This window comes from Hippopotamus amphibius, chromosome 8 (assembly GCF_030028045.1).
Source record: "Hippopotamus amphibius kiboko isolate mHipAmp2 chromosome 8, mHipAmp2.hap2, whole genome shotgun sequence".
NCBI classification, from domain to species: Eukaryota; Metazoa; Chordata; class Mammalia; order Artiodactyla; family Hippopotamidae; genus Hippopotamus; species Hippopotamus amphibius.
In genome coordinates this window covers 31,493,693-31,517,735 of record NC_080193.1, presented here as the reverse complement: position 1 = coordinate 31,517,735, position 24,043 = coordinate 31,493,693, and the positions used below count along the sequence as shown (strand labels likewise).

Genomic DNA, 24,043 nt, shown 5'->3' with positions numbered 1-24,043 from the left:
CTTTTAGTATAAAAGGAGCCTGACTCTACCTCAGGCAAGATGGTTCTTTTTTTTTTTTTCTTAACATTTATCTGTTTATTTGGCTGCATTGGGTCTTACTTGTGGCACATGGAATCTTCGTTGTGGCATGTAGGATCTTTCATTGTGGCTCGCGGGGTCAGTATTTGTGACGCAAGCTCTAGAGCACGTGGGCTTAGTTGCCCCACGGCATGTGGGAGCTTAGTTCCCTGACCAGGGATTGAACCTGTGTCCCCTACATTGGAAGGCACATTGGAAGGTGGATTCTTAATCACTGAACCACCAGGGAAGTCCCCAGGATGGTTCTTTTGGGCATGAGAGCATCATCATCTCAGTCTGCTGTCTTTCCTAATAAAGTCATTATTCCTTGCCCCAACAACTCTGGATTATTGGCCTGTCGTGCAGCAAGCAGTATAAGCTTAGACTCGATAATGGAACGGAATCATACAATATGTGGTGTTTTGTGACTGGCTTCTTGAATTTAGCATTGTTTTCAAAATCTATCCATGTGGTGGCATGTCAGTACTTCATTCCTTTTTTATTGCTAAATAGTATTCTGTTGCATGTGTATACCTTAATTATTCATCAGTTTATGAAATTTGGTTGGTTTTTCACTTTTGGGCTATTTTTTCAATAATGCTGCTATGAGCATTTGTGTATAAGTTCTAAGTCTCTTTTAACCTATAGAATTCTCTCTTTTTTTTTCTTTGTATCTATTCAGTTAGGAAATTGGCTTGTCTTGTGGAGTTTCCAGAGTCTGGAACAAAAGCCCTCTCAAAGGCAGTTATCTCCAATCACTGGTGGACGCAAGCTGCCACTTGTAACTGGAGAGAGTGGCATTCTTTCTCTTTGCCAAATGCCAGGCTTATAGATGGGCCAGCAGGTCAGCTCACCCAATCCAAAGGTTCTTAACAGAGTGGAGCAGTGGGAGAATTTTTTCAAATTTCTTCTTCCCTTTTGTGGCCTAGCAAGAAAAGGAAGTCAGAGAAGAACTGTTCAACAGGGATGTCAGTAGTCTCAGACTATCTCCCCACAGCTTTCTAGGTGAGGGTGGCGTCTGCCAGGTTTCGCCACTGTTTAAAAGTTATGATTTCCCCTTTGCGACATCAGCTCAGGCTGGGTTCTTCACAGTATTGTGAAAGCTTCCCCGAGCACCTTCCAGCACCCTGTTCATTTGGTTCTGTTGGGTGGCCTAGCACTCTGAGCTGGCAAGCATGTGGCAGACTGGAATGTGGCATGTGGGTGTTGGGGTGCTGAGGAGGTGCAGGACAGTGCCAGCTGCTCCCACTGCTTGGGACTGCTGCCAGTAGGGTGCGCAAGAGGGCCAGCAGTGGCAGTGAGTCCCATTGCAAGAACACAGCTTGCAGTTCTCTGGGAAAATGGAGAGGGGTGAGCCAGGGCTGCTGGAGGAGGTCTTGGGGGGGTCTTCCCATCCCCTACACCCTGCCTGAGTGGAGCAGAGGGCAAGCCAGGAGAATTTGGATGTTGGAGAGATGTGGAGGGATGGCCAGTGTCAGGACGGCAGTCCAGTTAAACAAGAGGAAGGCATGGAATAGGGGGTGGACATGCAGCCAGAAAGACAGACACCCAACCCTGGTGGAAGTATGGCAGGTGGACTGAAGTCTCAGCCACTCTGTTCACAGGCCAGATAGGCAGAAACGTCCCCAAACAGGCAGGCAAACAGACACATAGACCCCTGGCGAGATAGACAGACTTCTAAATAGAGTCCCAGGGAGAAACAGACAATAGCAGGACAGCCAGACAAATGGACAGATTCTTGGACAGGTGGGAAGATGCCCAGCCAGGCATCCAGAAAGACCTGTGTCCAGACAAATGGACACCCCTCCCACTCCACTTCCAGCCACCCAAAAGACAGAATCCCTCAAGGGTAGACAGAGCTCCACAACTGGACAGAGAGACCGTTACTCAGTGGAGAGACATCCTACTACCCAGTCAACTAGCCAGCCAGACCTTTAGCTTGACACACTTACTCTCTGCCGTAAGACAGACACAGCCTATTAGAAAGTCAGGTCCTCAGGATAGATGGATGCCCCCTAAGCCCCGGGGAACAGATAGACATATACACCCCACCCTGTTGCACAAATAGATCTCAGCCCCTAGTGGAACAGAAGATCCAGCTAGCCAGATCCCAGTTGCCGGGTTAGCTGCCCTGCCTCCCAGTCACCACCACAGGCGATATGGATGGCTCACTGACCCGCAATGTTGCTTCTGTTCCCCAGGTACCACTGGTTTCTAGTGACCATTGACATCTAATGACATTCATAACCAGCAGGATCCACAAAGCCCTTTTGTGATCCCACAGTGACTGTGCCCCCTTTACTCTGGTATCCACTATCCCCAAATGACTGCCTCAGGGACTCAAGAGTCTCCATGACTCCTCCAGTGGGCCTCCATATTTTCTCAGAGTTCACTTATACCTCTGTATCCTGCTACCCTGAGTCTCCAACAACCCATGACCATCCAAGAAATCTCAGTGATTCCAGTGACATTCACTGTTGAGCCCTGGTTAGGGGTCCTCAGTGACCTTCCCTGACTCTTGACCCCTCAACTGCTTAGTAAAGTAACACTCCAATCCTTCCTCAGTTACTTTGTCTCTTACTGACCTCCCAGTGACTGCCACTGACATCTACTGAAAGTCTCCACGGACATCCAGGGAACTCTTACTGGTCTCCAATGAATTCACTGTCAATACCCATCCTCAGTGATTTCTACTGACCAACTTTGAACTCTCAAAGATGATAGAGATAAACACTGAGTGAACAGTGACTCCTATTGATTGCTCAATAAGTGAAACATCCCCACTAACTGGCTTTTTGACCTCTCAGTCACTTAAACAGGGGTCAGCAACCCACAATCTGCAGGCTGCAAAAAAAAAAAAAAAATTGACACATGAAATTAAAATTTAAAGTCCACCAACAAAGTTTGGAACACAGCCACACTCATTCCTTTACGTGTTGCCTATGGTTGCTTTCACCCTGCATGGTGGAGTTGAGTAGCTGGGACAAGGACCAGAGACCCAAGCCGTTTAAGAAGCAGTTTGCCTGTCCTTGACTTAACACTGATGAATAAGGTCCACACTGCTCACCCCGGAGATGAAGGATGGGCTAGCCCATCTACACTGGCCGGTCCTTGGCAGGGGCCCCTAGGCTCCTCTCTGCTCTCTCCGGCCTCCCTTTGGTGGCCCTGGGAGCTGGGGCAGCAACTGTCCTCCAGCCTTCTCAATATTTTCTGAAGACGAGTGTGTGGATGGGAAAAAAAAAAAAAAAAAAAAACTCCTTAAAAGCGTTGAGAACACCTAGTCCCTTGGAACCCACTCCCAGGACCTCAATTCTCAGTTTCCCAGAAGGTTTATGCGGGTTGAGATCCTCAAATTAGTACTGGATGCTGGCGTCCCCGTTTCTCCTAGCCCGACCCAGAAAAGAAGGAACCTCAGGAAATACACGGATTCAGTCTTTCCGACAACCCGGGTGGTCGCCTGTCAATTTTCCCCTGTGGCTACCTCCCTCGGACCCCGCTGGAGCGCAAAGCGCGGGATGGTCTCCACCCGGGGTCCCCAGTCAGGGGTTGCAGCTCGATCTCGGCGACCGTCTTTACTCGCAGCTGCCACGCCACACCGGCTCGGATCCGGACACAACCTAGTGCCCGGGAGGCCGGGCGAGGGCGTGCAGCCATCCGCCCTGCACCGGCGCGGACCCCAGGTCCAAGCGAGAGGAAGCGTCCATGGAATAGTGGGGACCCAGCCAGCCCGCGCGGAGGCCATAAAAAAGGGAAGAACCAGTGCAGGATTCACGTACCTGGCCCAGCCGGGGGGAACCAAGCGCTCAGGCAGCGGTCTGGGCCCGGGAGCCTGTGGGCGGGACTGAGACAGGCTCCGAGTGTCATTGGCCGAGGGGCGCGCCCTGTCCGCCGCTGCGCACTTCCATTGGCTGGAGAGAGCTGAGGCGGGGCCTCGGCAGCCTCCCGCGGAGTCTACACTAGCTGGGAGCGCGGAGCACCACAGGTGGACCGGACTTTGCTGGCCGGCGGCGCCATGAGCCGCAGTTTGGATGCTGCGCGGAGCTTCTTGGAGCAATTGGAGGCTCGGGGCGGCAGGGAGAGGGCAGTCCTCGCCGGCGAGTTCAGCGTGAGTGGGCGAGTGTGGACGGTCGCGCGCCGCGCTCCGTCTCCTAGCCCTGCACGGTCCAGACGTCTGTTCTCTTGTGTGCCCTGCTGCGCTTTTCCTCTCTCTGTCCCTCTGTCCCTCTCTCCACCCCCCTTCCCCCTCTCGCCCCTTTCCCCCTCTCCCCTTCTCACTCTCCACCCACCGCCCCTTCGGCGTCGGGGACCCTCTCCTCTCCTCGGGATCTCTGTTTTTCTCTTCCCAGTACGTCTCTCTGTCATACTCTCTCCCTGTCTGTCTGCACACTCTACCCGTAGGGCCCCAGAGGGTGAAGTCCAGGGCTGGGTCGGGCGGGGCCGCACACGCCCTCGCGTCGCAGCGCCCTCGCCTCACTCCTCCTGTCGTCCGGTTGCTGAGGAGGGCGGGCGCTCACCTGCGCTGGGCACGCGACGCCCGGCCGCTCCAGGCGACCAAGGCGGCCACTCCTGTGGTCCTGGGGAGGAAGGGGCTGTGGAAAGAGGAACCAAGAGGCTCCGCTGCGGCGAGGGTGTGGACGCCGGCTCTAAGAGGCGCTGTGGCCCGGGGCGCTTTATCCGGTCCCTCTGGCTTCGGTTTCTCCTTGGGTGAAATGCGGACATTGATGACAACTGGCCTGAGGATTAAAATAACCGATGTGGTTAAAAGCGCTTAGCACATCTTGAGTGCTCACTTTGTAGGCGCGTTTGTCACTAGTTATAAATATTCTAAACTTTACAGTGGGGTAGTGCAATGGTAATGCAGCAGCGTCGTAGGCATCGCATTCTACACGTACTGAGATATTTTAAATATAACAACATGGAAACGTGATATGTAAATATGTAAATACAATATATGGTGACATCTCAAATTTAGAAATAAGTTTGATAAATATATGTATGTAAGTATCTAATAAATGACTTTATATAACCACTTAGAACAATAAAAATAGATAACAGAAAAATTTATGAAATAATTTTGTTAATAAATATAAAATATATGGTAGATATGTATAAATATGATTATAAACTATAATTTACACAATAACATTACTTAATTTCCTAAAACAATAGAATAAACATAAATACAACATATAATTTATAAAATAAGCAGTTATTGAAGTTCCTAAGTAATAAAATATGTAATAGATAAAAGTATAAGATAATCTAAATTTACACAAATATAAAAATAAATATTGTTTATAAGAAATATGTAATAAATGTAAAATATATAATTTATTCAATATGAAAATTTATGTAATAAATATAAACATATAATACCCAGGTGGTACATGACATTATGTCCATCCAGGTCTGGGTCCAGTCTGGGACAGTGAGCAGTGCTGAGGACCCCTATGTAGAAGGCTGGGTGGTGGGTGAGCAGTCCTACTTGCTGGAGGCCACCCTCCTGCAGGCAGCCTCCTGCACTCACAGGAGTCTCTGGGCCTCTCTAGGCCTTGGTTTCCTCATCTATATAGTAGAAATATTAATAGTGGCACTCACTGCCCTAGTGTGTCCAAGAGGATGTAAATGACTTGATGGGTGTAAGAACACTTAGAGTGGTGGCTCACACTCATGGCGGCTTGTAGGTGTTACTTATCATGATTCTGAATACCTGATGATGATGATAATACTATTCACTAATTAATCTAATAGTAGTAAAGTACCTATAGTATCTAGTTATATAAGTAATGTTATACATTATAATTCATAAACATTGTATATTGTCATATATTGTATATCATGTTTGTTATATTAAATGCATAACATATTGCAATTATTGTTCACAATACAATGTAAATACACATTGAGTGTACAGGGGGCAGGTGCTCAGAGGTCTGAGTTCAACACTCACTCACTGTGCCACTTCCTGGGTGGGACTTTCAGCAAATCACTCAAATATGTGGGACCTCAGCTTTAGTATCCACTTGGGAGGGACCTTGCAGATAATTCAATGCCATGACACAGATCGTGGCACAGAGAAGGCACTCCGAGTTGCTACTATGACTGAATCGTAATTAGCAGGCCCTGTGCTATATGGGCTGTGCACTCACCTCTCAGTGTCCCAGGACTCTGACCTGGCTCCTCTCTTGCTCTCTGCTCCCTCCCCCGGGTCTTCTTGCCGTCCTCCCACCAGGACATCCGGAACCGCTCAGCCGCCTGGAAGACGGAGGGAGTGTGCTCCACTGAGGCTGCTAGTCGACCAGAGAACGTGAGCAAGAACCGCTACAAAGATGTGCTGCCCTGTAAGTCGGGGACGGGGGCGGGGGCGGGGGGCTTCCAGAGGGAGTTGGTGCTGCTCCGGCACGCCCCCGCCCCGCGGCAGTCCAGGCGTTAGCTGGATCCCGTGTCACACCGGGCTCCCAGAACTCTCCCAGAGCCTTTTTGTGGCTGCATTTCTCCGCAGCAGCCCGGGAGTGCACCTCAGCGGGGTCCCTGCTAGGTGTGCGGTCCCCTGCGGGCTTTCATCCGGGGCGTCAGGGCCCTGTCACTCACGAACTACGCGTTTCTCACCTCTCCCGCTGGCAGACGATCAGACACGGGTGATCCTTTCCCTGCTCCGGGAAGAGGGACACGGAGACTACATCAACGGCAACTTCATCAGGGTCAGGCTGGGCGTCAGGGAAGGGGCAGAGGTGGTGGAGGTGACAGCGGGATCTCCATAGTGAACTTAGCCTTTACCAGGGCACAGAAGGAAGCCAGGCCTACATCGCCACCCAAGGACCGCTGCCTCACACCTTGCTAGACTTCTGGCGCCTGATCTGGGAATTTAGGGTCAAGGTCAGCTTTGGGGGAGAGTGAGGTACTGCCAACACTCTGGCCCTGATAACCAGGACCCCCTAAACCAAATCTCCTCCCTTTGCTCTTACCCCTCTTGTCTAGGTGATCCTGATGGCCTGTCGGGAGACGGAAAATGGGCGGGTAGGTGTCCTTAGCCCATAGAATGCATGTCCTTATGCAGAGAGGAGATAGGAGAAATCTTGCTAGCTTTTCCCTGATGCAATGACTCAAGGGCCCAGTTCTTAGAGTGACCCCCACTGTAGCTCTGCCAAGCCCACTATTACTGTCTTTAATTTTTTTGTTGATCTTTTCCCTTTTATTCATGAGGCTCATCCCTCCAATGTTGGCACCCCCTCTCCTGCTGGTCTTCCCGTCCCATTCCACACCATGGACCATAAGGCCCTATGACTGTGGCTTCCCCAGTACAGCTCTGATCTCTCTATCCACCTTTCTCCCCCTTATTCACTCCACTCCAAACACTCTGGCCTTTGTACTGCCTTGGGTCCTATGCTTTGTCTGTTGCCTCTGCCTGGGACATTTTTTCCCTTGGCCTGCTCCATCACCACCTTCAGGTCTTGACTCAAATGCTCCTTCTTCAATGAGATCTTCCTGGCTCTCACCCCATTTGAAACTCCCAGCACTCCCACTCTCCTTCCTTGTCCTACTTTCATTTTTTCTTCACAGTTCTTACCAACTGCTAGCATGCGATATAATCAACAAATGTGTTATGTGTAGTGTTTATTCCATCTCCCTGATTAGAAGAAAAGTTCCATGAGGGCAGGGATCTTTATTTTGTCCATTAGCATAAATTAGTTACTCAGTGAATGTATGTCAACAGTGAAGGCACATGGTTTCTGCATGCTGGCCTGCTCCATGGGCAGAGCTGGGGGTGGGATAAGTACTGCCCTGGGATGGCTGGCTGATCATGGAGTCTGTATACTCTGTAGTGATGCACCTTTTTCATTCCTAACTTTGATAGTCTGTGGTCTGTGGTCTCTCTCCCCTACATTGGTCTGGCTAGAATAAAGACAAGCAAATTTTAGTTGTTGTACTAAATCTGTCCTGCTGCCTGTATTGTAAATAAAAATGTATTAGAACATAGCCAAACTCATTTGTTTACATAGTGTGTATACCTGCTTTCATGGTAAATGGCCAAGTTCAGTCGTTGCAAGTTAAGTAGCTTGTATGGTTAAAAGTCTAAAATATTTATTATCTGGCCATTTATAGAAAGTTAGCCAATCACTAGGGTAGAGGTTTATCAATTTCATTATTTTTTCAAAGAAGCAGCTTTGAGTTTTATTCATTTTCTCTATGTTTTTCATTTTTATTTAATTAATTTCTCCTCGTCTTCATCATTTCCTTCCTTTTGGTTTAGGTTTAACTTGCTTTTTTTTTTTTTTTTTCTTTTTCTTTTTTTCCCTAGCTCCTTAGGTAATAGATTTGTGATTTTTTTTCACATATAAGTAGTAATGGCGTTCATTTTTCTCTGTGCACTGCTTTAGCTACATCTCACAAACTGATATGTTGTGTCTTTCTTTCAATTAGTTCAAATATTTTCTAATTTCTCTGTGATTTCTTCTTTGACCAATGGTATTTGACCACGGCTGTGCTTAACTTCCAAATATTTGGGAACTTTTCCATATTATCTTCCTGTTATTAATTTTCAGTTCCATTGTTGTCAAAGAACAACTTTATATGATTCCAAATGTACTGAAACTTGTTTTGTGGCCATAATGTAACCTATCTTGGTAAGTGTTTTGTGTACATTTGAAAAGAACATGTATTCTGCTTTGTTGAGTGGAGTGTTCTATAAATATCAGTTATGTTAAATTGATTGTGTCTCTTTGAAAGTCACTTTAATATCCTTTGTATCTTTATCTTATATATCTTTACTGATTTCTTTTCTCTAAATGTTCCATCAGTTGCCAAGAGAGGAGTGTTGAAACCTTCTGTTTCAGCCTGTTCTGTAACTGTCAATTAGGACAAGTTTGTCAACAGTATTATTCAAATGTTATTATTCTTACTTTTTTTTTTGGCTGCAAGGCATGTGGGATCTTACCTGTGCAGTGGAAGGGTGACTGCTGCAGTGGAAGGCAGAGTCTTAACCACTGGACCACCAGGGAAGTCCCTATTCTTACTTTTTTTTTGTTTACTTGCCCTATTATTTGCTGAAAGAGGAGTGTTGAAATCTCTAATTTTAGATTTAAAATTTTCTCCTTTCAGTTCTGTCAGTTTTTGCTTCAGGTATTTTAAAGCTCTATATTGAATGCTTATACAGTTATAATTATACCTTCTTGATGAATCAATCCTGTTTTCAATAGGTAAGGTCCCTTTTATCTCTGGTAACATCCCTTTCTCTGAAACGTACTTTAGTATTAATATAATCATTTAAACTTCTTTAGATTACTGTGTGCATGGTGTATCTTTTAAAATTCTTTTACTTTTTATGTGTTCATTTTTATTGAATTTTATTTTACTTTATTTTATTTTATATTTTTTTGGTGGTGCTGCGAAACTTGTGGCATCATAGTTCCCTGAGCAGGGATTGAACCCATGCCCCCTGCAATGGAAGCGCAGCGTCCTAACCACTGGACTGCTAGGGAATTCCCCATTTTTATTTTTAAACTGTGTTTCTTGTAGCTGGCATATTGTGGGTACTTACTTTTTTATCCAGTCTGGCAATCTATGGCTTTAATTGGAGTATTAGTCTTTAATGTGTCAATAATGTGTCTAAATCTGTGATTTCACTATTTGTTTTCTATTTGTTCCATTTGTTCTTTTTTCCTTTCTTCTTTTCCGTCTTCTTTTTTACTGAGAATTTTTATGAATCTATTGCACAGTCGTTATTCACTTATTAGTTGTATCTCTTTGGATTATGTGCTTGTGTGCTTAGTGGAATGTGTACCTATCACAGTCTGTGTTCAAATAATATACCATTTCGTGTAAAATGTGAGAACTTTACAATAGCATATTTCAATTTTCTCTTTCCATGCTTCAAGCTATTGTTGCCATAGGTTTAATTCTAAGTTTAAAATATACTACACAACACACTGCTATTATTTTTCCTATAGATTATCTTTTTTAAAAAACAACTTTATTGAGATACAATTCTTCCACCTAAAGTGTGTAGTTCAATTGTTTGTAGTATATTTCTGAGTTATAGTCATCACCACAATAAAATTTAGAACCTTTTCATCACCCCATAAAGAAGCCCTGTATCCATTAGCAGTCATGCTCCATTTCCTACCAAACTCCACCCTAAGCAACTACTAATCTATTTTTGGTCTCTGTGGATTTTCCCACCCTGGACTTTTCATATAACTGGAATCATATGATATATTGTCTTTCGTGACTGGCTTCTTTCACTAAGGTAGTGTTTTCAAGGCTCATGCATATTGTAGCATGTACTTCAGTCCTTCTTATTGCTGAATAACATCCCATTGAATGGATCTACCACATTTTATATATTCATTAATCACTTTATAGAATTTGAGCTATTTCCACTTTTTGGTGATTAAGAATATTGTTGCTATAAACATTCATGTGCAAGTTTTTGTGTAGAAGTATGTTTTCATTTCTCTTGGGTATATACCTAGAAGTGGCATTGCTGGGTCATATGGTAAATTCTATTTTTAACGTTTTGAGGAACTGCCAAACTGTTTTCCACAGTGGCTATATCGTTTTACATTCCAAACAGCAATGTATGAGGGTTCCAATTTCTCCACATTCTTACCAACACTTGTTATTATCTATCTTTTTCATTATAGTTGTCCTGTTGGATGTGAAGTGGTACTTATTGTGTCTTTTTGTTTGTTTTTCAGTTGTGGTAAAATATGTATAACATAAATTTTGCCATTTTAATTTCAAGTGTACAATTTAGAAACATTAAGTACATTCACAATGTTGCAGACCATTACCACTGTCCAATTCCAGAACTTGTTCATTTTCCCAAACAGAAACTCTGTATCCATTTAACAATTACTTCTCATTTCCCCTTCCTGCAGCTCTTCATCTCCTTTATTCTGCTTTCTATCTCTACTAGTTTGCTATTCTAGGTACCTCATATCAGTGGAATCATACATTACTTGTCCTTTTGTGTCTGACATTTCATTTATCATGTTTTCAAGGTTCATCCATATTGTAGAGTGTATTAGAATTTCATTCTTTTTAAGGCTGAATAACATTTCATTGTATGTATGTAGCATATTTTGTTTATCCATTCACCTTTTGATGGACATTTGAGTTGTTTCTAACTTTTGGTTACTGTGATAATGCTTCTATGAACATTAGTACATAAGGATCTGTATTCAGTCCTTGTTTTCAATTCTTTTGGGTAGTAGAATTAATTACTGGATCATATGGCGATTTTGTGTTTAATTTTTGTTGTTGTTGTTGTTGTTTTCCACAGTGGCTGGGCCACGTTATATTCTCACTAGCAATGCATAAGGGTTCCATTTATTCCATACACTCACCAAGACATATTATTTTCTGTTTTCACTTTTGTTTTTATTAGTCATCTCAGTGGATGGGAAGTGGTATCTCATTGCAATTTTGGTTTGCATTTGCCTAATGATGTGGATCTGTGGATTTGGTTTGCATTTACCAAACATCTTTTCATGTGCTTATTTTTCCATTTGTATATCTTCTTTGCACAAACATATGTTTAGGTCCTTTGCCCATTTTTTTTAAATTGGGTTTTTTTGTCTTTTTATTGTTGGGTTGTAAGGATTCTTCTGAATACAAGTCCCTTATCATTATATGATTTAGAAATAGGATTTTTCCCATTGTGTGGGTGTCTTTTCATTTTGTTTAGTGTCCTTTGAAGCACAAACACTTTTTAATTTTGAAGACTTCCGGTCTATTGTTTTGATGTGCTTTTGATGTTGTATCTAGCAAGTCATTGTCTAACCAAAGGTCAAAAAGATTTACCCCTATGCTTTCTTCTAAGTGTTTTATAGTTTTACCTCTTATGGTTAAGTCTCTGATCCATTTTGAGTTAATTTTTGTATATGGTTGTAAGACAGGGGTCCAAATTCATTCTTTTGTTTATAGATATCCAGTTGTCCCAAGACCATTTGTTTAAAAGACTGTGATTTCCCCATTGGATGGTCTTGGTACCTTGTTGAAAGTCAATTGATGGTACATGTAAAGGTTTATTTCTGGATTCTCAGTTCTATTCCATCAATTGACATGTCTATTTTTGTGCCAGTACTACTTGGTATTGTGGGTTTGTGGTAAGTTTTGAAATAAGGAAGTGTAAGTCCTCCAAATTTGTTCTTTTCTCAAGATTGTTTTAGCTATTCTGGGTCACTTGCCATGCAGAAAAGAGTTGACGTAGCAGGCATAACTGCTTATGCTTAAAAAGGCCTTCCTGCAAGGGTGGCTCTTGATTGGAAATTGGATTTGCAGTAAGAGTGGCTCACCATGCCTAAACTGTTCATACAAACGTGTGTGTGTGTGTCTATGTGACCGCAGGTTTATGGGAACACCTGCTTTCCTCCTGGGAGTCTGAAGTTTTGGCACATGCTAATCAGAGGTGCCTACATACCACATAGAGTCCCCAGTAAAACCCCAGGCACCAAACTCCTGAATGTCCCTGTGGACATATCACATGTGTGGTCACAACTCACTGATGGAGGAATTAAGCATATTCCATGTGACTCTACCAGGAGAAGACCCTTGGAAGCTGGCACCTTGTTTCCTGCAGACTTCACCCTGTGCGCCTTTTCCCTTTGCTGTTTTATTCTGTATCCTTCCATTGTGATAAATTGTAGCCATGAGCACAACTTTACACTGAATCCTGTGCATCCTCTTACTGAATCATCAAACCCGAGGGCAGTCTTGGGTATCCACAACACATTTATTAATGTTAACATATTGATGTTTGTATATTAATGTTAAGATCAGCTTGCCCATTCTTCAAAAAGCCTTCTGCTTTGTTGTACAGTAGAAACTAGCACAACACTGTAAAGCTATTATACTCAAATAAAGATGTATATTTAAAAAAAAAGCCTTCTAGGATTTTGATAAGGATTTCATTGAATCTATCAATTCAGGGGGTGGGAGGTATTACAAATAATAGTTTTCTTTATATGAAAATAAAATTGACTTTTTTGTATTGATTTTGTATCCTGCAACCTTGCTGTACTCACTTATTAGCTGTAATAGTGTGTGTGTGTGTGTGTGTGTGTGTGTGTGTGTGTGTGTGTATTCTTTAGGGTTTTCTATATACAACATCATGCTATCTGCAAGTTGACATAGTTTTGCTTCTTCCTTTCCAATCTGGGTATCCCTTCCTTTCTTCTTACTTCTCTCCCTCTCTTCTCTTCTCTCTCTCTTTTTTCTCTCTGTTGCTTCCTCCCTCCCACCTTCCCTCCTTTCCTTCCTTCATTTCTTTTTTCCTAATTGCACTGGCTACAACTTCCAGTACAAGAAGGTGCAAACATCCTTGTCTTGTTGCTGATCTTAAGTGCAAAGCATTGTCTTTCACCATTAAATATGAAGTTAGCTGTAGGTTTTGGTAGATATTTTGTTGTTGTTGGTTTTGCTTTTTAAATCAAGATGAGGAATTTCCTTTCTATGTCTAGTTCCTTTCGTGTTTTTATCATGAAAGAATGTTGGATTTTGTTCAGGTTTTTCTTTCTGTGTCTATTAGGTTGATCGTGTGTTTTTGTTTTATTTTCTATTATTATGGTGTATGACATTGATTGACTTTCATATATTGATTTTCATATCTTGAACCAACCTTGTGTTCCTGGGATTAATCCCACTCGGTCACTGTGTATAATCCTTTGTTAATACTGTGTTGAGGATTCTTCTGTCTATGTTCTGGAGACATTGTTTAGTAGTTTTCTTTTCTTGTGATATCTGTCTGGTTTTGATACCAGAGTAATACTGGTCCCATAAAATATTTGGAAAATGTTCCTTCAATTTTTTGGAAAAGTTTGTGAGGGATTGCCATTAATTCCTCCTTTTTTGGTAAAATTCACTAGATTATCTTTTAAAGATGTTAAAAATGAGAAATACCTTTTACATTTAGCTACATTTTTACCTTTTTCTTTACTCTTCATCCCTTTGTGTAGGTCTGTATTCCACCTGGTATTGTGTGCCTTTTGTATGAAAAGCTTACTTTAACATTTCTCATAGTACAGTTTTGCTTGTGATAAAGTATCTCAGCTTTTGTTTGTCTGAAAGTTATTTTTTTTTTTAATTTCAGCATTTTTAGAGTGTCACACCACTGACTTCTGGCTTGCAGAGTTTCTAACAAAATTCTGCTGTCATTCTTCTCCTTATTCCTCAGTATGTAATGTGCCTTTTTTTATGTGTGATGCTTTTAAGATTTTTTCTTTATCATTGTTTTTCAGCAATTTGATCATGATCTACCTTGGTGTGGCTTTCTTTATGATTATTCTCCCTGTGGTTCATTGACTTTCTTGGATCTGTGGGTTCATAGTTTCATCAAATTTGGAAAATTTTCTAGCTATTATTTCTTCAAAAATAGTTTCTGTTTTCCCCTCTTCTCTCCTTCTGGACTCCAGGTACACATATATTAGGCCGCTTAATATATTTCCACAGGTATCTGATTCTCTGTTAGTTTTTTTCCCCATTTTTTCCCTCTCTTTTTCAATTTGAATAGTTTCTATTGCTATGTCTTTGTGTTCACTGATCTTCTGGTGTCTAATCTGCTATTAGACAGTGAATTTTTTTATATTCCTTTCCATTATGGTTTATCACAGGATATTGAATATAGTTCCCTGTGCTCTACAGTAGGACCTTGTTATTCTGTATATAATGGTTTGCATTTGCTAATCTCAAAATCCCACTGTGTCCCTCCCCAGCCCTCTTGCCCCAAGCAACTATACGTCTGTTCTCTATGTCTGTGAGTCTGTTTCTCTTTTGTAGATAAGTTCATTTGTGTCATATTTTAGATTCCAATATAAGTGATAGCATATGATGTTTATCTTTCTCTTTCTGACTTACTTCACTTAGTATGATAAACTCTAGGTCCATCCATGTTGCTGCAAATGACATTATTTCATTATTTTTTATGGCTGAAGATATTGTATATGTATACACCATATCTTCTTTATCCATTCATCTGTTGAAGGACGTTTAGGTTGTTTCCATGTCTTGGCTATTGTAAATAGTGCTGCAGTGAACACAGGGGTGCATGTATCTTTTCAAATTTTGGTTTTGTCTAGATATATGCCCAGGAGTGGGATTGCTGGATCATATGGCAACTCTATTCTTAGTTTTTTGAGGAATCTCCATACTGTTTTCCATAGTGGCTGCACCAATTTACATTCCCACCACTGGTATAGGAGGGCTCTCTTTTCTCCACGCCCTCACCAGCATTTGTTATTTGTAGACTTTTTAACGATGGCCATTCTGACTGGTGTGAGATGGTACCTCATTGTAGTTTTGATTTGCATTTCTGTAATAATTACTGATTTTGAACATCTTTTCATGTATCTTAGACAGTGAATTTTTTATTTCATATATTTTATTTTTCCTCTCTAGAAGTTCCATTTAGGTCTTTTTTATATCTTTTATTACACTTTCATCACGTTCATGTTTTCCTTTTCATCTTTGAACATATTTATAATGTTTATAAAAGCTGTTTCGGAGTCTTTGTCTGCTTGTTTCCTCATCTCTATTGGGTCTTTTTCTGCTGACTGATTTTTCTCCTGGGTATTGGTCATATTTTCTTGCTTCTTTGTGTGTCTAGTAAATTGTTATTAGATGCTTAATATTTTAAAGTTTATGAAAGTAAGTTTTGGAATTTGTTATCTTCCTTCAAAAAGTGTTGGACATTTTCTGGAAGGCAGTTAAGTTACTTTTGGATATTTGATCATTTTAAGGTTTGTTTTTAAGCTTTCTTAGAGTGAGTCTAGAGAAGACTTTATTCTAGAACTAAGTTCATTCTACTTTTAATGTATGACCCTTTAGGTTCCCTGGAGGGGCATACTGAATGCCCTTTTTAATCAATCTGCTCTCTCCACTCTGGCTGGAGGTAATGTAAGTTATTTCTGCCTCATTGTGAGCTCTAGGAAATGTTCATCTTACAGTTCCCTAGCCATTATTCTTTCACGGGAAGTTATTCTTTCCTAGCTTCATGGGGTTTCATGTCATATGTGCCCAGATTATTATTCAGCTGAAGACTTATTTTTATTCAGGGGTCAGACTGGGACCCCTAGGCAGACTTCTGGAGTTCTTTGCTTCTGTTTGCATAGTGCTGTTCTGTCAAGAACTCTACCGTGGCCTCCCTGAGCCAAGACCTTTGTCTCCTCAATCAGTGGGATCATCAAACTCTCCAGGTACTGCCTCTAGGCAGTAAGCTGGGGAGGTCATAGGGTTTGACTCATGTGTTTCCCTTTGTTCAGTGATCACAGTCCTGCAATGCCTGTGGACCAGTGTCTGAAAACAGTGGCTCGTATATTTTGTCCAGGTTTTTAGTTGCTTACAGTAGAATATTCTGGACTGTCTTCCTCCTGCACAGTCAGAAGCTCACATCTCTGTTGAGTCTCTTTGTGTTTAATCTGATGAGGCTCTGCAGGCTGGCCTGCTTTGAAGCTTCAGCTGCCTGTGCTTCCACCAGCAATCTGGGCTGTCCGGTGCGGGTGTGCACATGTTGCTCTCTGAGGCAGACCCCGCCCCCTTCACTCCCTGCCCTCTTCCCCTTGCCTTTTGCAGAAAAAGTGTGAGCGTTATTGGGCTGAAGAACAGAAGCCACTGCAGATTGGGCTTTTCCGCATCACTCTGGTGAGCGGGGGCAGAGGTGGGAACAGCACTTTATGGGGTCTGGGATGTTGTGGGAGATTTCACAAAAGATTCTGAGTGGAAGGCTTTTGGGCTGGGCCTGAAAGGATGAACAGTTTTCCTATAGCTCGCCTCACACTACAGGGAGCTCTCTGGTATTAGCATGCAAACAGAACTCACTATACACTTTTTTTGCATTTTAACTACTATCATGGTGGTTATCTCTGTAAATGTAAACGTGGCTGCTTTGGTTCTTAAAATTTTTATTTCCCTTACCATTTCAAAAGAACTCAGAAAAATCTGTCATAAGTCATAAGTACAATTGGTACTGAATAAATACAATGAAACTGTTTTGTTTTAGAAAAAAAGACATTGTTTCACTGTAAATGAGCTTGTTGGATATTTAATACTAGTTCCTCTTTCTCCCCTTTGTAAAATGTTTCCTTCACAAAAGCCATGGGGGATATTTGGGCTAAATGAATTTTAAAAAGTATGTTGTTTGTACTTAATTTTTTTTTTTTTTGGCTGTGCCACACAGCTTGCAGGATCTCAGTTCCCTGACCAGGGACTGAACTCCGGCCGTGGCAGTGAAAGCCCAGAATCCTAACCACTAGGCAACCAGGGAACTCCCTGTATTTGATTTTTAATCAGAAATGGTTTGTTTTCTGTAAATGTGTCTTGGCATCTGTGATCTTTGTTCTCCACCCTCTTCCCACATGCCGCATATCCACAGACAAGGGAGACATGGCTGAATGCAGACATCACGCTCAGGACCCTCCAGGTCACCTTCCAGAAGGTACTGAAAGGGGAGGAGGAGACTCTCACATGGGGAGAGCTGTTTCCTGTCTTTGTTTTCTCATCTGTAAGATGGGCATTAACTGTAGTACCCATCTCTTCAGTTATTATCTGTTGTGTTTAAATGGAAAATGTGGAGAACTGGAGCTGACATGTAATAGGTGCTCAATAAATGCTTTTCTTTCTTTTTTCATTCTTTGCCCCTCATTTCCTGTGTTTCAGGAATCCCGCTCTGTGTACCAGCTGCAGTATATGTCCTGGCCGGACAGAGGGGTCCCCAGCAGTCCTGACCATGTGCTTGCCATGGTGGAGGAAGCCCGGCGTCTCCAGGGACCTGGTCCCAGCCCCCTCTGTGTCCACTGCAGGTTTAGAAAATGGGCTTTATGGGGGTATGGTGAGACAGAGGGGATTGTGATAGGGGAGGGGGGCAGGGAAGGATAGTGCAGGGCTGGGAACCAGTCTTGCAGTTTGTGTGCCTATTTAGAGAAACCTGAGACCACACTTGTTCAAGTTGCAACTGAAATTGTTAGTATTTATTGAGCACAGACTGCTGGGGAGTAAGTACACAGTTGACACTCAGCAAATATGAGCAATTCAAAAAATTTTCCTTTCAAATTATAACCTGGGATTCTGAGAATCAAAAAGTGCTGCAGGGGACCCTCCATTAAGGCCCTCACCCCCAAACCAAAATGCCCCCTTTAAGAGTGGTTGCAGGTAGGCCCTGACTAAACTCACTCTGATTCTCACTTGTCAGCGCGGGCTGTGGGCGCACAGGGGTCCTCTGCACCGTGGATTATGTGAGACAGTTGCTCCTGACCCAGGTATGAAGAGGGCATACGTGTGCTGCCTGGGTCCTGTGCCCATTAGGTCCTGCTCATGTGCCCATCTCTCTGCCTAGATGATCCCAGCTAACTTCAGCCTCTTCAATGTGGTTCTCGAGATTCGGAGGCAGCGGCCTGCAGCCATACAGACAGAGGTGGGAGCCGGGTCTCCTTGTTTCAAGGACACATCCCAGGGAAGGAAGCCTGCTCTTGTCTTCCCTTCTCAATGACCCCTCTTCCCTCCCCCACCCACCCCCAGGAGCAGTACAGGTTCCTGTACCACACAGTGGCTCAGATGTTCCTCTCAGCACTCCAAAATGCCAGCCCTCACTACCAGAACCTCAAGGAGGTACCAAGGCCCCCTTCCAGCCCTCAGAGACCAGGACCCAGAGTAGAGGTCTATGGCCACCACCATCGCAGCATCCAGCCCCTGACTCCTTCCGGGAGCAGGGACTGACTCACTATGATATCTACTTTTGTCCTCTTCCTTGCTCCCTTATCAGACTGTCCCCTCTTAAGCTTCCCCCACAGAGTCCACAGTGACCTCCACTAGGAGCCTGGACAGTGTCCTCCAAAGCCTCATGCCCTTCTTCTCCTGTCTTTTCCCAGAACTGTGCCCCACTCTACAATGATGCCTCCTCCCTCCGGAATTCCCAGACCCTTCCTGCCATAGCCCGCCCATGCCCATCCGGTGGGGTCCTCAGGTACCCAGCCCCATCTCCTCAGTCTTCCCTTTTCAGTTTCTGTGCTTGGAGGCTAGCCCTTTCCTCACCCTTGAAACACCAGCCCCTTCCTTGCCGCTTAGTTTACCAAATATTCACTGCCTTTTCTTTGAATTGAGCTCTGGGAACACTCCACAAGATGATTCTTTAATCCCAGAGATCCTGTTGCCTCTGCCTCTAAATGCCCTGCATTTCGATGTTAGCCCTTTCCTCGCTTCCGCTTCCCCAGGCATTAATTCAGCAGATGTTTCTTGAGGCCGCCCAACTGTCAGGCCTCCTGTCGGGTGTGGCAGCGCCTTCAGCACTTGGTCCTTGAGACCAGCTCTGCATTTTGAGACTCTCCCTTGCTTCCCTTTAGATGTCACTTCCTCATTCATTTATCCAATAAACGACTACACAGAGATGACCACTCCTCAATACCAATACCTTGCCCCATTCACCAACGAGGGTGGCCCCCTCCTTCCTTCATCCACCCAACCGGCTGGCGCTAGGGACACAGAAACGAGACCCCCTTCCCCGGAGACCCAACAGCCTCCACCTCCTCGCTCCTTAATTGCGCGCCGCCTCGGGCGGGAAGGAAGCCAGTGGTTTGCACGCCGAGCGCGCTGCCCCCTCCCTCCCAGCCTCGGCGCCGCCGTTTCACTTCCTCCCCACCCGCAGGAGCATCTCGGTGCCTGGGCCCCCGGCCCTCGCCATGGCCGACGACACGTACGCGGTAGTGCAGAAGCGCGCGGCCCCCGCGGGCACCGGGACGGAGGCGAGCGCGCGGGCGCGCGGCGCGCAAGAGACGCCGCTCTACAGCCAGGTGACGCCGCGCGCTTGGCGGCCCCAGGCGCACGCGGAGGACGTGCGCGGGGCGCTGCCCGCCCGCGGTGAGTCGAGACTGCCCCGGCGTGGGGTTGGGGAAGGCAGGCCCCCACCTGTTCCTGCTCCGGACTCCTTGAGGCTGGGGTCTGGAGGGCCTGGAGGCCGCAAGGACCCTCGTCCTTGCGTCCGGCCTGGTCACTCCCCGGAGGCTGACGTCCTGGCTTCTCCGGCCACGCCTCTGGGACTATTGCCCGTCCTCTGGTCACGCCCGGAAGCGTCCCTGGCCAAACCGCGGTCTCTGGCCCGGCCACCTAGTTTGGGCGGAGCTCTCCGTGTTGGTCGCACACCTGGTCACGACCCCTCCCGCTGGGCCCCAGTCCCCAGCCCCCAGCCTGCCTTCTCTGGCCTAGGAGGATGCGTATTTGCCTCCGAGTGGGTATCCGGAACTTCGAGGGGCGGCCTGTTAGGGGTGGTTTTTTTGCCTGCAGTTCCTGTTGACCAAAGCCCTGCTGGGCCTGGCGCCTACGAGGACGTGGTGGATGGAGCTCAGACTGGTGGGCTAGGTAAGTCAGGCAGCCTTGGGTCTGCAGCTTTAACTGAATCCCAGGCATTTGGAGTTTTGAGATGCGGGCAGGAAGCTCACGCCCTCCGAGTCCTGTGGACGTGCCGCAGCAAACCAGGAGGGCGTGGAGGCTTGGGGATGACTTTCCATGAGTTGCCTGCCTCTCCACACCTCAGCTTCTCCGCGAGCCCTACGGTGCACTTCCTTTTCCAGGCTTCAACCTGCGCATTGGAAGGCCTAAAGGACCCCGGGACCCGCCTGCCGAGTGGACACGGGTGTGAGTGCGGCGCCCCTTCCTGTGTGTTGGATGTCAGGTCCACACGGGTGCCTGGACTGCTGAGGGTCATGCTCTGCTCTGTGATGTGTTGGGAATGGGGATGCTGGACTGAATTGAAATAAAAGTTTCTCAGTATGGAAGATGGGGAGCTTTGCCTCGGTGATCACAGCGCTCAGCGGGGAGGCCTGGGCAGGCAGTGGAGTGATGGTGGCTGGTGGGGTTACACTGAGCATATTCAAGAATAAACCCCAAAGGTCTGGGCAGGGCCTGCGGGTGTGAAGGGGAGGATGGACAGATAGGCTTCTGGAGACTGTCCCCTTCACCACTTGAAGGACTGGTTCATCTCAGTATCTGAGCCTCCCTCAGACACTCAGCTTAGGACACAGAGAGATGGATGCACCCCCATTCCCCTCTACCATTCAGACAGATGGAAGCCAGGCATAACAACAGCCAAGCGTACTGATTGCAGACAGACGGGTAAAAAGATCCCCAGATGGGCAGGCAGACAGATGGAACCCCAACGTGGACAGCCATTCCCCTAGACAGCCAGACCTTCAGAGGGACAGACCATGGGCGGACCTCCACCCAGAGAGAGTAACACACCAACAGCCTAACAGACCACTCCATGCAAAAGAGACCACCAAAAAGGCCCCCTCCCTCAGCTAGGCAGCTAGACAGACATCAGCCAGGTAGACCCTTGGCTGGACAGACTTCCAGACAGATGTAAACAGGTCCCTAGCTGAATAGACACAGATGTCCTCTCAGCTAGACAGACCTCCCAGCTATACAGACCCACTGCCATGTGGGAAGACAGACTGACAGGCCTAGTCACACAGACTCCCAACTAGCCAAATGGACTCCAGCGAGGCAGATACTAGCCACACAGACCCTTGCCTGCACAGATACCCCACCTAGTCAGCCAGACTTCCAACTAGGCAGACAGGTGGACAGATGCCACCAACTCACCAATTACACAGAACCCATATTTTGGCAGACAAATTGATATATCTTCCTGCTGGGATGACAGCCAGGTGGACACCCAGATGGTCAACTTGTCAGATAGGCAGATGGACCCTCATATAGAAAAAGCGTTATGGGTCAGACAGATCCCCCACTACCCAGACTGTCTGCCACTTGTACACACACTACAGATCCTTCAGGTGGACGGACTCCCTGCTAGCCATGTGGGCTCCTAGCCCTCAGATACATAGGACCCCATTGGATGGGTGGACACCTAGTTGGATGATAGATTCCCAGCCACAGTGAGACACCATCCTCAGCCAGAGAAATAGATGGACCCCAAACCAACCCCCAAGCTAGATCCCAAGTTGGATGAACAGACCCCAAAACCAGATGAACGGGTAGACCCCCATCTGGACAGATGAATGGATCACAACAAGTCAGATCCCTAGGTGTTCATACAGGCTCCTAGCCAGACAAGCCCCGAGCTTGCGAGCTGGACAGCAGATGCACACAGACCACCAGCTTGACAGACAAATCTGAAGCCAGCAGGACAGCCGTCTAACCTCACAGTCAGATGAACTGACCTCAGACTGATAGACTGGTGAACCTCCAAGTAGACTCAGCTGGAAAACTAAACTCTGGACAGACCGAATCCCAGCTTGAAAAGATCCTCAGACAAACCCCTGGCTGGCAGACATGCTGACCCCCAGCCAGAAAGACAGCAGCCAGACAGACTCCATGTAGACAGGTAAACACTTAGTGAGCCACACATCTCCAACTGGACAGTCAGACAGATGGGCCATCCAGCCAGATATACCTTCAAACCAGACAGAACACCAGGTAGACAAAAAAATGAGTAAATTTACACTTGATGCTCCAAAACCCTGATCCTGCTCTGTAAGCCTCCCTCCTGACGTGATCTTCCTCTGGCAGTGCCTGTCTGACAATGTCAGGTTTATCTTGGCAGACTCCCAACCACTCCTCTCAACACAGTGCCTTCCCCAGGCTGCTGGAAAGCTGTCCCGTGTCTGTGATGAGCATGGACCACCAAGGCCTCCACCTGCTACCTGCCCAGCCAGGCCACATCCCTGATACAGTTACTGTGAGAATTCAGTGAAAGAGAATATACAGAGCCTACCCTCTGCTCAATAAACGTTTAGCCATAATTAGCTCCGGGCCCCTGCATTCAATATAGGTTCTGGGACAAGTCATTTGCCCTTTGAGTGTTGGCAAAAAGAGGATAACTCTTGCCTTCCCTGACCACAACAGTGCTTGCTGACAGTGACTTAATTTTTCAAGTGTGTCAATTCTCTGCACGAGAAGCAGTTCAACAAGCAGAAACCAGGAATTGCAGAGAAACTAGAGATTCCCCAGCTCAATGGGGAACAAGTGAAACTTGGAGCTGACCTTGATGGAAAGAGGCAAGAAGGAGGTCCTGGGGCTGCTGATAGAGGAGGCTGAAGATGTCATTTAGAGTGTAAACCAACCTCAAAACCAGAAATATTGTCATTGCACTCTGGAGACCAGAAAGGGAAAGGCAGTAGTGTCTCAGAGGACCGGGGACCAATGACAGAAGGAAGAGGCATCTTTCCATCATTTGATGTTTCTTTAAACTAAACAGGCCCATATCAAAATGGTGAATAGCTTGGACTTAGTCACTTACTGGTGTGATCTTGAGCAAGTTTCTTAATTTCTCACTGCTTCAGTTTTCCAGTCTATAAAATGGGGACAATAAAGTTATATTCATCATAGGATTGCCACATATATGACTGTGAATCTGGATTTTTACAATTGACATGGAATGGAAGACTTCTTACTTTTTCAGGGATTCTCCCCAGAATAAAACAGAATTCCATATGGTTGAATGATAACATCAAAAGCTCTCCTAAGACATGAGAATTCCCTGGTTGTCCAGATGTTAGGACTCCGTACTTCCACTGCAGAGGGCATGGATTTGATCCATGGTGGGGGAACTAAGATTCTGCAAACAAACAAACAAACAACAAAACAAAACAACACCCTCTTCCTAAGACAAAAATAAATGAAAGTGAAGTTAATTACACATTCTCCTGCTTAAAATCCAGTGGCTCTAGTCTTTGATAACTGTTGCATTTTAAATCAGTGGGCAGAAAAATGTTTTATTCAACATAGGTTATTGAGATAATTAAGTCGTCATTTAGGGAAAAAGAAGTTTGAGCCATATACCTTACAGCAAGATAAATTCCAAATGCATCAAAGATTGAAATGTAAAATATTAACCCATAGAATTCTTTGAAGAAATTATGGGAAAATTTGTTTATAATCTTGGCCTGCAGTGCTCCTTGCTAAAGGTAAATCAAAAGCCCAGGAACACTGATAAATTTTAATGCATAAAAGTATTTCAACCTCACAAAAATCACTGTAA

General features: G+C 45.2%; 1 protein-coding gene across 2 annotated transcripts; it reads left to right on the top strand.

The window, feature by feature from the left end:
- The first annotated feature begins 1,084 nt into the window (after positions 1-1,084).
- Positions 1,085-20,811, top strand: PTPN18 (protein tyrosine phosphatase non-receptor type 18). Of its 2 annotated transcripts, XM_057745576.1 has the most exons (15): positions 3,700-4,162; positions 6,290-6,398; positions 6,682-6,758; positions 6,838-6,933; positions 7,036-7,074; positions 16,627-16,695; positions 17,426-17,488; positions 17,710-17,852; positions 18,242-18,308; positions 18,386-18,463; positions 18,568-18,657; positions 18,918-19,012; positions 19,691-19,902; positions 20,326-20,400; positions 20,613-20,811. In XM_057745576.1, the coding sequence occupies exons 1-15, from the start codon at positions 4,070-4,072 to the stop codon at positions 20,678-20,680; spliced, it is 1,374 nt and encodes a 457-aa protein (XP_057601559.1). In that variant the 5' UTR covers positions 3,700-4,069; the 3' UTR covers positions 20,681-20,811. The 2 variants fall into 2 exon arrangements, with proteins under 2 accessions (XP_057601560.1, XP_057601559.1); XM_057745577.1 differs by lacking the exon at positions 20,326-20,400 and having other exon boundaries at positions 1,085-4,162.
- Positions 20,812-24,043: the final 3,232 nt, after the last annotated feature.

What these genes read in the sequence shown, in the direction of transcription:
- PTPN18 (XM_057745576.1), top strand. Translation starts at nt 4,070, where the DNA reads ATGAGCCGCAGTTTGGATGCTGCGCGGAGCTTCTTGGAGCAATTGGAG. An exon ending in GGGAGACGGAAAATGGGCGG is followed by an intron (nt 7,075 to 16,626) that starts GTAGGTGTCCTT and finishes TGCCTTTTGCAG; the next exon opens with AAAAAGTGTGAGCGTTATTG. An exon ending in GGCTTTTCCGCATCACTCTG is followed by an intron (nt 16,696 to 17,425) that starts GTGAGCGGGGGC and finishes GCATATCCACAG; the next exon opens with ACAAGGGAGACATGGCTGAA.